The sequence below is a fragment of the Anas acuta genome, chromosome 27 (genome assembly GCF_963932015.1).
Source record: "Anas acuta chromosome 27, bAnaAcu1.1, whole genome shotgun sequence".
NCBI lineage: Eukaryota > Metazoa > Chordata > Aves > Anseriformes > Anatidae > Anas > Anas acuta.
Genome location: NC_089005.1, coordinates 5,726,272 through 5,740,505, shown reverse-complemented (window position 1 = coordinate 5,740,505; position 14,234 = coordinate 5,726,272). Strand labels below are relative to the sequence as shown.

General features: G+C 53.1%; 1 protein-coding gene across 1 annotated transcript; it reads right to left on the bottom strand.

Annotated features, from left to right (window-relative positions):
- Positions 1–7,442: 7,442 nt before the first annotated feature.
- LOC137845161 (dynactin subunit 2-like) lies at positions 7,443–13,294 on the bottom strand. Its single transcript, XM_068662087.1, has 11 exons — positions 13,130–13,294; positions 11,717–11,794; positions 9,550–9,618; positions 8,811–8,960; positions 8,673–8,738; positions 8,539–8,577; positions 8,356–8,433; positions 8,058–8,129; positions 7,835–7,937; positions 7,637–7,728; positions 7,443–7,529 (listed from the first exon to the last, which is right to left on the bottom strand). The coding sequence occupies exons 1-11, from the start codon at positions 13,292–13,294 to the stop codon at positions 7,443–7,445; spliced, it is 999 nt and encodes a 332-aa protein (XP_068518188.1).
- Positions 13,295–14,234: the final 940 nt, after the last annotated feature.

Sequence of the window (14,234 nt, the reverse complement as noted above, 5' to 3'; positions counted from 1 at the left end):
GGAGCTGCCCCACGGCGGGGAGCTGCACCACCTGCAGCTGGTGCCCCATGGTTGGGAGCTGCACCAGCTGCAGGTTTTGCCCCACAGCGGGGAGCTGCCCCACAGCAGGGAGCTGCCCCACGGCGGGGAGCTGCCCAAGCTGCAGGTGGTGCCCCTGGGCTGGGAGGTGCCCCCCAGGTGGCAGCTGCACCCCGGCGGGGAGCTGCAGCACCTGCCCCTGGACCCCCGGCACCACGTGCCAGACGATGGCCTGGGGCAGTGCGGAGGGGAGGGTGGGTACCTGCAGGGGCTGCAAGGGCAGCGCCGTCGCTCCGGGGAGGGAGGGCAGCAGCCAGGCAGCCACCGTTGGCGGCACGGCTGGGACGACGAAGGGGGAGTTTTGCGTCTGCGCAACCCGCAGAAGCCGTCTGGGGAAACCCTCTGTGGGAAAAAGGGCGCTGGGCTGAGCTCTGGGGCGCTGGGCTCGCCAGCAGGGCCGCAGCCCCGGGAGGAGCGGGAGCCGGCTGCTGGACCTGCCATGGTGGCTGGAGAGTGGGGCGGTTGCTTGGGGAACCCGCGCAACGGCCGTTCCGTCCCAACGGCTGACCAGCCCCTCGCCGACATCTTGGGGAGGACTGCAGGCTTTGGAGCCAAGCAGGCTGCCCAGCGCAAGACTTGGCCATCCCCAGCAGGCTTGCCCTCCCACGCAGCACTTGCCATGCCCACCACGCTTCCACACCGCCTCTTGCCCGTCCTGAGCATTTCCCAGCCCAGGACCAGCTTTCATCCTCATGGTCATTTCCCATCCTGACAAGCTCACAAGATAACAGATTCCCATACAAAACATTTCCCATCAACACAAGCAGATTTTTCCCTTCATCCAAAGAGATCTCGTCCCAAAGAATTCCCCTCTCTTGGAGGACTTTTCCAAGTATTTCCTTCCCCAGGGAATGGTACCCACCCCATTCAAGACTTCCCATCCCAAGGCTTTCCCATCCCAGGAGCCATTGCCCATCCCAAGGCTTTTGCTTCCCAATGCTTTCAAACCCCGGGCACATTTCCCATCTCTTTCATTGCCGAGCCCAATGCCTTTCCACCCCAAGGAAGTCTTCCCAGCCCAGCAAGGATTTCTCGGCGCACTCATCCTTTCCCAACCCATTCCCATTTCCCACTTTCACCATCCAACACACAGCTTGGCCAGCACACCGCTCTAGAGAGGGATTTGGACGATGCTGATAGACACAAGGTCACGGGGAGTTGCTGTGCTGACGATTGCTCTTTCTTACAGATCAACACAGATCCCCAGTCCCAAGGGTGCCAGGCAGAATCTGGCCAATATGTAGATTCAAGGCTCTTCCATTTCCTACCGGGAAAGAAAGAGATCTGTGCGTTTCTCTCTCTCCACCTCCAGAAAAAGAGAGGAAGGGGAGAGCGCTAATGAACAGGAGCATGCTCAGCTCAGCCACCGGCATGGAGGCTGCCCGCTCCTCAGCACCTCGAAGCAGCAGCACCTTCAAGTCTCCTCCTGCAGCAGCAGCACATCAGTGTCTCTTGTCCCACCAGCAGGACAGTGGCGTCTCCCATTGCACCATGCCGACCTCCACGCCTCGAGTGCCAGCAGCAGTCCTCAATGCGAGCTGGACGCTCAGGGCACTTGTGGCCACCCACCTTTGTGAGCTCCAAGGCTGACAGGGACTCTCTGCTGAGCTCCCACGGCTCTCAGGCGTCCCGCTGGCAGAGCTTACGGCGCTAAGCTGACTGCCAGGAGAAAAGGCTCCCGTGAAATGGCTGCTCCACAACGCCAGGAGCAAGGTCTGCTGGGCTGGGGGTTCGCAGGGGAGCTCGGCCTTGGGCCTGGCAACTGCGCCTGGGAGCCAGGGATTGCCTTGGCATGCAGCTGGACACCTGGGCCTGAGAAAGCAAGGTCTCTTTCAAGACACTTGGCACCATCGTCACCCAGTGGCTGTCTCAGGGCGACGAGAGAAATGCACAGCATCTCTTGCTGCCCTGCAGTGCTGCTGTCCTATGCCCTTGGGTGTCTCCGGGATAGAAAAAGGGACGGATTCTGCCCCCAAACCCAGCTCCTTTCTATCAAAAGCATCACGTCCTCCTCTCTTTCTTGGATTTGGCTATGACTTTAGGAATCCCTGCAATCCCTGCAGCTGTGTCCCCTGCCAGCTTCTTGTGTGCCCCAAGCATCCTCGCTTGCAGGGCAGTAGAAGATGCAGAAAAGGCCTTGCCTTAGTGGAAGCACTGCCCTGCAGGAGCTCCAGCATGCCTCTTAGCAGCACGCTGTAGCCCCCAAATGCCCCCGAAACGGCACATTTCAGCTCCTGGGAAGGAAATGAGCTCGGTCATTGTGAGATACCTGCTCAAGGCCCTGCTCTTTGGCCCAGGTGTCTCTGAGGCAATGTTCTTTTTGCTAGGTAAACTTCTCCATCAGACCTCTTATATCTTAAATATTGGTGTTTTGTTGTTGTTGTTTTTGTTTTATTTTGTTTTCCCACCACACAGAGACTCCATTTTTAGGACACATTTCAATTCTGAAATTTTCATTTAGAAGCCAGCCTGGAGTTTTTGTGTCACAGGCACTGCAGAGCCTGCAGGGTGTTAAATGAGGTGTAGAGTGTGCCTCCTGCAGCCACCGCAGCCTACCCCAAGCTGCTGGGGCCCTGTCCAGTGCCCCAGGGTCCTGGAGTTTGCCCAGACTGGGGGATGCTGCTGCTGCTTTCCCCTTCGCAGATTCAGCCAGTAGTAAATCTGAGCACATATCCCAGTGACAGTGTCCCAGAGGGGGTGAAGTGAGATTAATATGTACATGTATGTATCCCACTAATATAAGTACCCTAGCAGTAACCCTTGGTGTGCAAGCTAGGAGGAGCAATCCCCCTTGCACCCAGCGCTGCAATAAACATGCCTGCTTTATAACTCTCCTCGAGTTGTGAAGTTTGGTTTCTGCACCTCATAGCTGATACAACAGAAGTAAGGGAAACCATCCAAAGGGACCTGGGAAAAAGTTTGGGAAGTGGCCCCTCATAAACATAATGAGGTTCAACAAATCTAAGTGCCAAGTGCTACACTTAGGTCAGGGCAATCCCAGACATGAGGACAGACTGGGAGAAGAACTCATTGAGAGCAGCCCTGCAGAGAAGGACTTGAGGGTTCTGGTGAACGGAAAGCCCGACATGAGCCAGCAGTTTGTGCTTGCAGCCCAGAAGGCCAACTGCATCCTGGGCTGCATCAACAGAAGAATGGGCAGCAGGTGGAGGGAGGGGATTGTCCCCCTCTGCTCCACCCTTGGGAGGCCACATACAATCATTAAGGTTGGAAAAGTACACACTTGGAATACTGCATCCATATCTGGCAACACCAGCACAAGAAGGATGTTGATCTGTTAGAGTAGGTCCAGAAGAGGGCCACGAAGACGTTCAAGGGGCTTCTTTTCCTATGAAGACAGGCTGAGAGAGCAGGGGTTGTTCAGCCTGAAGAGAAGGCTCTAGGGAGACTTAATTGCAGCCTTTCAATACTGAAAGGGGACTTTTGAACTAATGGAGAGCAACTTTGTACATGAGCAGATAATGATAGTACACTGGGGGATGGTTTTAAAGTAAAAGAGAGGACATTTAGATTAGATGTTAGGAGGAAATTCTTCATTCAGAGGGTGGTGAGGTACTGGGACAGGTTGCGCAGAGAAGTGGATGCCCCATCCCTGGAGGTGTTCAAGACCAGGTTGGACAAGGCCCTGGACAACCTGATCTAATGGGTGGCATCCCTGCCCATGGCAGGTGGATTGGAACTAGATGATCTTTAAGGTTCCTTCCAACCCAAGGCATTCTATGTTCCCTCAAGTACCTGGCATGGCTCCTCTGTCCACCTGGAACCCCTCCCCAGACTCTGGGCCCCTTACCCACTTCAAGGGTCACCCATTGACTAGCTGATCCAGCTTGAAGCTCACTACAAATGCATATCACTCATCCCCCATGCATGCCACAGTCACAAGTGTCCCTGGGCATAGCAGCATGGACCCACCTGATTCCCTGGCCTGACACCTCAGCCCAGACCCAAGGCCCCCATTACTCGCTGGCTTGTCCAGCTTAAAGTTTTCAGGTGAATGCACATGTACATCCCATGCAGGCCAGCTTGGTGAAGATGCAGACACTCAGACCACCCAGCAGCCAGCACCAGGCTGTGACCCGTGGCCCTGATCCAGCTGCTGGTGCAGAGCCTGCACTCACCTCACACCAGTTGGCTCCAGCAGCTCTTTGGGAGGACACAATGCTCACTCCACATGGCTTGGAGGAGAAGACCCCCCCACTCACTCCAGTAGCTGATGCCAGGACCCCACTGGACCCAGTACGTGTCCACCACAGGCCAGGTGCCCATTCCTCCAGTCTGACTGGCACCCAGTCCATTCAAACTAACACACACGCAAACACCCCTGAGTTAAAAGCAAAATAATGAGAGAAGGAAGTAGATAGGACAGACTGTGGTGATCAGATGCAAACCAGACAAGTGTACATCCCATTTTGCCTGTGAACCACCATTTTATACTTTTTCTGCCTGCCCCCCCTATTTGTTCCTCCTGCTTCCTTTTCAATTTGCACTTCCTACATGGGTTTGCAGTGCTCTGCAGTTTCCTGTATCCCTCACAGTCCAAGGTCTCCCTGGTTTACAGTCTTATCTGTTGCAAAGTCCATGTTGATCCACCTAGAAGTATTTTGATAGCTCATCAACTAGTGTGACTGGGAGTGATTTTTTTTTCTTGTCATTGTCTCCATGTTTGTTTTGTCAGGTCTGTGCCTTATCATTTTGCATATTGTTCCCCTTTCTTTTCTTATCAGTCTGATCCAGAAATCCTCACTCAGAAACCATTGCTTGAATCAATAGTCCCACATCCTGTCTCTTCTCTTATTTATTACAACCGCCCAGGTTTGTTTCTGGTCATTGTCTACTAACTTAGAAGTCCGTGATCAAGATAAACCTGCTGGAATAAACCTTCCATGTTCTCACATGCCCTTACCAATTAGTGTGACCAGACACCAGACCAACATGGGGAAACAGGGCATGCTGAGGATATGTGGCATGTAGGGGATGTGGAAAGACACAGAAGGAAGTTTTGGGACACGGGGGAGATGGAGGATATTTGAGGACATGAGGGATGTGGGGGAGATGGGGATATGGCAACACAGGGCATATGGAGAGCCGAAAGTACATATTTGGGAACATGGAGGGACTTTTGGAGAATCAAGGGAGACCTGGGAGTTAGTGGTGATCCTAACAGCAAACTGGGAGGTGCACTGGAGAAAGACAGGGGACATAAGGAGGACTTGGTGGGACATGAGGTGACATGGGGAAACATGGGGACCTAGCAGCAGCCTCCTGGGAGTTGGTGGCAATCTCGATAGCCAGCTGGACACTGCGCTGCAGGGCATCGCGGGTGCGCTGGTCCACAGGCTCCACACTCTGGATGTCGACGCTTGTCACCACCAGCCCACTGGGGGCAAAGCAGAGCTGCTCCCGCAAATGCCCACTCTCATCAAAGCCAAACACAGCTGAGCAGATGAGACGACTTGAGTTCTGGGGACATTGGGGACATCAGCATCACTTGGGGATGTTGAGGCCATTGGGGCAGTGGGAACACTGGGGAACATACAGGGCTTCATTAGTGCCAAACAGAGCCGAGCAGAACAGCCTGTTTGAGTTCTTGGGGCACTGGGAAATTCCTGATGTCCCCAGTGACTCTTGGGCACATCAGAGGCTCAGGGGGACAACGGAGACCCAGAGTAATATGCAGGAGCCACAAGGTTATGCTGAGTGACACAGAAGGGGCACATGTAGTGTTGGGGGGGGGATGTTGAATCTGAGTGGACCATGGTCACACATGCAACATAGGAAGACATGTGGGGGCATAGGTGAGACAGGATGGTGCACCAATGACCCAGAGTACCATGGCAGGAGGAGGGGGTGGAGGCACTGGTAATGCAGGTGAAAGTGGGGGTACTTGGGCTTGACCAAGGGAAAATATGTATGACCAACAAGACCTTGTGGAAGTCATCAAAGGTGACGGCAGCAACAGTGCCACACACACAGGAGGCCAGGGCCTTGCAGGCATCACCCACAAAGTCAGGGACACTGAAGAGGCACCCCAGACTGTTGGGAATTGGCACAAAGGGCGTGGACATGAGTCCGTGGAACAATTGTTCGATCTAAGCTTGCTTTAAGCAACCAGTAGTAGGCCTTAGCAAATCCCATGGCCTGCTGTAGCTGAGCAAACCAAGCTACCAGGGCAACTATGAGAAGTTCCCACGACAGTGTTCCCACGTTGCCCGACTGAGGAATTCAGAAAAATATTGTTACCAGTATCTGGCTTCTAGGACAAGGTCTATGTGACTGCTAATCACAAGGGGGTTGTTTTCTTGCAGGTGGAGTTGTTTTCTTGTAGTTGTTTGTCTGAGTGCTTTTGACCAATAATCTTGTGTGAAACACTGTCCGCCCCTGTTAAGTTCACTATAAAAGCTAGACTATTCGGGCAATAAAATGGAGCATGATCTGACTCTGCTGGTGTCTGTCGTGCTTTCGGCCGTGCTTCCTGCAACACCTCTTCAGGGGCTGCAGTCCAGCCCAGAGTCTGCTCCTGTGTGGGCTCCCCACATGCTGCAGCCTCCTTGAGGTCAGATCCACCTGCTCTGCCATGGGCTCCTCCATGGGCTGCAGCGTGGAAATCTGCTCCGCCGTGGTACACCATGGGCTGCAGGGGGACAGCCTGCTCCACGAGGGGCCTCTCCACGGGCCACGAGGGAACTTCAGCTCTGGCACCTGGAGCACCTCCTGCCCTCCTTCTGCACAGACCTTGGTGGCTGCAGGGCTGTTTCTCACTCCTTGCTCTCCCAGCTGCTGTTGCATAGCATTTTTCCCTCTTTGTTAAATATCCCCTCACAGAGGCACAAACAGCAATGTTTTTTTGCTTGGCTCTGGGCAGCAGCATGTCCCTTTGGAACCAGCTGAAACTGGCTCATATCTAACATGGGGCAGCTTCCAGACTCCTCACAGAGGCCACCCCTGCAGCCACACGCTACCAAAACCTTGCCACGTAAACCCAATAAAAGTCGCCACGTGGAGATAATGCCCTTGGAAGCTGCAGCTTTCTGGCAGAGCCACTGGATTGAATGGAACCAGGAGGCTGTGATGGGCAGTGCTTTGGCTGCAGTGGGGGTGCTTGGTGGGGGAGGGTGTTGTATGCATCTACAATTCAAAGATACATTTTAAAACCCACAACTAGGCCCTGTTCACGTCCCACAACCCTAAGGAAATGTCAACACCAACATGCCTTGAGCCAGAAAAGTGTGTATTTTTTTGGAGGGTGGGGAGAGGGAGGGGAGGACACAGAGAAGGAGCTTCTTTGGGTGGGAAAGATCCGAAGGAATCCAGGGGACAGGAATGCTCAGGGGGGCTATGGGATGCTGTCACTTCTGCAGATTCCTAATGCTACCTTGTATCTCAGCAACATTTTCGTCTACAAAGGCCAAGAATTCTTTCATTGTCTTCTGGACCTGCAGGGGTTGAGTGGGGAAGAGGGTGAGTGGGAGGTGTGGGGGGAGAATATGGGGACTCACATCCAGGCCCAGGTACAGGTCCAGCATATATTGGTGGGACTCACCACCTCCAGCAGAAAAGTGTTAACCTGGAGAGCATCAGCTATCTCCTTCTGCATGGTTTCCATGTCCTCAAGGACCTGCCCTACCTGTGTGGCTGGAGGGAGACAAAAGCTCATCAATAGCAGTAGTCTCCATAGAAATCCTCTGTCATGCCATGATGTGGCATGTCACTGTCCCCAGCATCCCCTCCAACCCCTCACCTTCCTCATGCAGGTCCCTGAGGGTCAGCAGATACTGCAACACATCAGGCAGGCTGCTGGCTATGGGGTCCCAGTGCTGCATTAACTCATATGTCTGGTGGATCTGGAACAAGGGGTGGAAAGCAAGGAAAGTGGGTGTAAGCACAGTCTGCAGGAGGGCTCCAAATAACCTCCTCACCCCTGCTGGGTTGCTTTTGCTAGGGTTCACCCTATTTGCTCTTACCTTGCTCTGGCTGTTGGCACATTGCACCATTGCTTCATGCTCGGCAATCTCCTTCACCTTCCCCAGGATACTCTGGGAAGTAGGGAGCTGTGAGAACCCAAATCCAGCACTGTCCACCCACAATATCATGGCTGTCACCAGTGCAGACCTGTGGCTGTCCTATGACCCTGTGCCACCCACCAGTGGAGCCAGTGTACACAGCGCTGGTGGGGGGCCAAAGGGCTCACCCCATCCCTTCCTCCCTCCCTTCCTTCCTCCCTCCCTCCCTCCCCATGTCTTTCCCTCCATCCTAGCCCACCTTCAGCCGGGCCTCTACTTGGTCCAGGATGACCTCATCCAAAACGTTCATCTTGGCCTGCAGGATGTGCACAGTCTCCTGGGGATGGAAAGCAGGATGGTGGGGGGCAGGCTAGTGTCCTGGGCTGCCAAGTGCCTTGGGAAGGGCATGAGTGAAATGCCCCCCACTCTGCTTCCAACTCACCAAGAGGCTGGAACCCATCGGCTCAACCAGGAGCAGGTTCTGGTGCGGAGGAAAGTGGGGCATCAGTGGGGAGGAATGGGGGGGGGGTGGGGGGGGGGACGAGAGTGGCAGTGCAGGAATGCCTGTCTCTTTACCTGGCTGATGGGCTTGCACTGCACTGTGGCTTCCAGCTGTGCCAGCCGCTTCTCCACCTCCACTATCTTTAGAAATGAGGGGTGAGAAAACAAGACAGCATTTTTTGGGCACAGTGCTCTCTATCTCCCCACACTCACCTTGGCATTCAGGGCAAATTGGTCTTGCCCTGGCCTCCAGTACACCTCAAACTTGACCATGTCTCCAATGGATGTCAGGGCCTTGGCAGGGCTCTTCATTGGTGCTTCTTTCCTGCATTTTACCAAGTCTTCAGCTGCTGCTCCAGGCAACTGGGTAAGGGGAAAAGGGGGGCACAGTTCCTTGGCACCGCCCCATGGGGATGCTGGCATCCTCCCTCTACTGCCCCCCACTTGCCAAGCTGCAGCCACAGTACCTTAGGATCACACTCACTTGGCCAGCAACAGGTGCACAAGGATGGGCACAGAATCCAGACCCCATAAAGGCAGTGTGTGGGAAGCCAGAGAAGCCAAGGGGATGGAGATGGGGAGGGGGCTGGACAGATCTGCCCACTTCTGCTGCCCTTGCAGTGCTACGTAGGCCAAGGATCCTGGGGCCGGTGACTAGTTCTTGCAGACCCCAAGAATGGGGAGAAGGATGCCCACTCAGCATGGGCATGGTGTTGTGCCCTACTCTCACTCCTTACTTCCCTGCAGCAATGGCAAGCTGACAAATCAGTGGTGGGCATGTTTCCCTGGGGCATGGAGCCATGAAGGGACGCAGCACTGAGGAGACACATGCAGGGACAGGAGCCACTTCCCCATCCTGGTGATGCTTCCGCTGAGCCAGACGCCTGTGGGATGGGGGCACCAGCACCCCCGCTCGACCCTGCCCTGTGGCACAGCCCTAGGAAAGCCTTACCACCTCCAACTCAGCCTGGTCACCCTTGGGCATGTCACTGGTCTCATAAACCTCTGGTTCGTTCCAGGCCTGGGGCAGAAACAGGCTTAGCTATTCAATGTCTATTTCTCATCAAATACCCACAAACTGCCCCAAACACCTTCACATGGTGCCTCTGCCCACACACACCCTGGCAATTCCTTGGCCCTCCACACTCCAACTCCCCAGGGACTCCTCAGCTCTTATGGACACCCCTGATGTCCCCAAGCCCCTACTTCTTGTCCCCATGCTCCTAACACCCCCCCATGCCCGGGTGCCTGTCAGGCACCCCCACACCCACAGCCACCCCAACCCCCCTGCAAGTCCCAGTGCTCTGTGGTGTACAGTCAGGGGGAAAATGGGGGTGTGGGGGGATATGATGGCTGCAGATCAGGGTGGGGAACATGGGGCTGCACATGGGGGGATACATGTGAGTAAAAATGGGGGGGGGGGGGCACACAGGGGGGCATGGGGGTCTCTCTTCTTGGGGAGCCTGTTGGTTGTGCTCCCAGATTGCTGCCCTCGCTCGTCCCTGCCCTGTGGCACAGTCCCAGCAAAGCCTTACCGCCTCCAACTCGGCCTGGTGACCCTCAGATGTGCTGCTGGTCTCATAAACCTCTGGTTCATTCCACGCCTGGAGCACAGTTTCAGCTGCCTGTCTATTTTTGTCATCAAACACCTCCAAACAACTTTGGATGGTGCCTCTGCCCTCACACAGCCTGGCAGTTCCCTGCCCGCCCCCCCACACCCCATCTCCCCAGGGGCTCCTCATCTTTTCTGGTCACATCCAATGTCCCCAAGCCCCCACCTCCTACCCCCATGCCCCCAACACCCCCCCATGCCCTGGTGCCTGACAGGCACCCCAACACCCACAGCTGCCCCAACCCCCCTGCAAGTCCAAGTGCTCCTACTCAGACAGCCTCAACTACTCCCCTCTCCCCAAACACCCCACTTACTGCCCAGGCAGCTGATCCCCCTAGCTCCCCCCTCTGACCCTGGCATCCCCAGTCTCCCCACAGGCCCCACGTTCTCTCCCCTGACCCCCTCCGGACACCCCAAGGCCCAGCCCCGCACGCACAATGCCGGGCAGGTCAGCAAACTTGGGTGCAGCCATGGCTGGGGGGTCTCTGAGGGGCCCGGTTCTGGGGCAGTGCAGGGGGTGCCAACGGGGCCGGCAGCCGCTAACAGCTGGGGCTGGCACAAGGCTGAGTTGAGCCAGGGCAGGGGTGGCTGGGTGGAGCCACTCTGGAAGGTTCTGCGCTTCACGGCATGCTGGGAGGGGTGGGGGAGTTGAGGGGGCACACAGGGCTGCTTCTGGGCAGGATGGGGGCCTCAGGCAGCGGTGTGTTGTACTGTATTGAAGAAGTTTCCAGGGTGGAGTGTAGCTGCTCTACATGAAAGTTCCGTAGGCCTCCAACCTTATGTGGTGTTAATCACACTGGGGGAACCTACCCCTTTCCCAAGTCTTCCAGTTCACCAATAACTTGGGGAATATTGACCATGGGACTGACCCAAACTTGTGAGGCTATATGGAAAATGCAGAATTGTACCGATCTAACATGGCACACCAAGGAAGGGAAGTGTGCCTACACAGTGGACTCTTAAAAAAAAAAAAAAGAAAGAAACCATAGATAATTGCAGTATCACTAAGCAACCACTAAAGTTTAAGGTTGGTGGTGAAACAGCTGTGACAATTTATCATCCTTCTGGGGAAACACCATACCATGGGGAATGCATATTCCTAGGGTGTGGGGAGCACCATAGCATGGTGACTGGTATTACATGCAGACTACTGTCTGGTGTATTAATTGTGATGAGACCATTGGATTACTGGACAATCCCATACAGATCAATATCCAATATGCAAACTTTAATATTTCTCATTCAGATAACCCAAAATATTGAAGTTGGAATTGTGCTAAAGTTCATAATTGCATTTGAGAGGCTGAAATTCAGATACCGGGCCTGGTAGCTCAAGTCTTCCAAATAGGTTGTATTTGTTGTAGCTATACCACCTCAATTAATGACACTTGGTCTCATTCAACTAACAATGATACTTGGTTTGATCTAATTTGTTCAGAACTCACTATACCCTCTATGGGACACGCTCTGTGTGTTAATTGTGATGGAACAAGGACTACAGACTTACCTGTGGGAGGTCAGGAACGCCAACACATGTTGGGGCTCTTAATCCTTTATCCCCTCTGGAGATGACAACCCCTTCATCCTTGGGGATGAAACAAAAGGGAATCAAAAGATCCTTGGCAATACCCCAAGACAGGGACTGTAGTTGGATGTGCCCTGGAATCAATTTTCATGCCTCAGGTCACATCATTCCAGAATCAAAGGATATTGTATAACTTCACCAGACAGACTGAAACACTGGCTAGTACAGCTCCTGTTGGGTTGGAAGAATTCAATGTGCAACTACAGGCCACATCAAACATGGCACTACAGAATAAACTGGTGTTAGATTTGTTATTGTTGCATGAGAATGGAACATGTGGTACTTTAATTTGGCTAACAATACTTGCTGTATCCATATACCAAATGTAACACAAGACCCTAATGAACAACTATACAGTATGGGGCATGTGGCAAAAGTGAGAAGAGACCCTTAAGAAAGCATGGAAGGAGGATGGTTGAACAAACTTTTGCGTGGATCAGAATTCCCACTGTCAGGGTGTCTTGCTTCTTTATTGCAATCTTCATTGACACTAATCGTTGTAACTATTATGTTTTGTTTACTATTATCTTGTATCAAATATATGCTAATGGAGTGTTAAATCATCAAGTGCACATGGTGGCTGGATAAATCAATTTAGAGGTGCGTCCAGGTGGAGACAAAACAAACAAACAAGCAACAACAACAACAAAAAACTAACATAAGGGGATACCCCTAGGATTGACTTTATCATAGAATCATAGAATGGTTTGGGTTGGAAGGGACCTTAAAGATCATCTAATTCCAATCCCACTGCCATGGGCTTGGACACCTACCACTACACCATGTTCCTCAAAGCCCCATCCAACCTGGCCTTAAACACTTCCGGGGATGGGGCATGCACTACTTCTCTGGGCAATCCAATGCATTGCCTGATAGAGTGCCTCTCCATCTGTCCTGTAGGCCCCCCTTAGGTATTGGAAAGCAACTATAAGGTCTCCCCAGAGCCTTCTCTTCTCCAGGCTGAACAAGCCCAATTCCCTCAGCTTGGCATTGTAGGAGAGGTGCTCCAGCCCCTTGATCATCTTTCTGACCCTCATTCTATTACTTCCAGGTCCTTCTTGTGCTGTGGACCCCTGAGCTGAAGTCAGGGCTCCAGGTAGGGTCTAATGAGAGCAGAGTAGAGGGGGAGAATCACCACCCTCGACCTGCTGGCCACACTGCTTTTGATGCAGCCCAGGGTATGGTTGGCTTTCTGGGCTGCAAGTGCATATTGCTGGCTCATGTTAAGCCTCTCATCAACCAATGCCCCCAGGTCCTTCTCATCAGGGCTACTCTCAATCCATTCTCTGTTCAGCCTGTATTTGTGCTTGGGATTGCCCTGGCTCAGTGCAGAACCTTGCATTTGGCCTTGTTGAACCTCATGAGATTTGCACAGGCCCATTTCTCAGGCCTGTCCAGGTCCCTCCGGATAGCAACCCTTCCCTCTAGCATGTTGACTGCACCACACAGCTTGTTGCCACTGGCAACCTTGCTGAAGGTGCACTTGATCCCACTGTTCATGTTACTGACACAGATCTTAAACAACACCGGTCCCAGTACTGTTTTCCCTGAGAAACACTGCTTATTACTGATCTCTACTTGGACATTTAGCTGTCGACCACAACTCTTTGAGTGTGACTGTCCAGCCAACTCCATATGCAATGAGTCATCCATCCATCAAATTCATGTCTCTCCAATTTAGAGACAAGGATATAATGGGGGCCAGCGTCAAATGCTTTGCACAAGTCCTGGTAGATGATGTCAGTTGTTCTTCTATCCACCACTGCTGTAACCCAATGTTACCAATGCTGTAAAATGCCACCAGATTTGTCAGGCATGATATTCCCTTAGTGAGGCCATGTTGTCTGTCACAAATCACCTCCTTATTTTCCATGTGCAATGTACTGCTGTGCATTGATTGGAGAGGAGCAACAGCAGCCACCGTTACAAAAGGCAGCCTTAGGGAGTGTTAGTGAGCAGGAATGCAGCAACCAATGCACAGAGCATGGACAATAAATGGGAAGAATTAGAGATCTGTGTGCAGTTGCAAGGCTTTGATCTCACTGCAATTACAGAAACATGGTGGGATAGCTCACATGACTGGAATGCTATTGTGGATGTCTATGTGATTTTTAATAAAGACAAGCCAGTAGGACAAGGTTGCAGAGTTGCTCTTTATGTGAGAGACCAACTGGAATGTATGGGGCTCTGCCTCAGGGTGGATGACAGTGAGCGGGTTGGGAGTTTATGGGTAAGACTTAAAGGGCTGGCTAACATGAATGATGATGCTATGGGTATTTACTGCACATCACCTGATCAGGAAAAGGAAAATGCCAAGACGTACAAACAGCTGGAAGTAGTCTCACAATCACAGGCCCTGGTTCTCATGTGGAACTTCAACCACCCTGATATGTGCGGGAAAGGCAACACAGTTAGGCACAAACAGTCCAGGAGGTTCTTG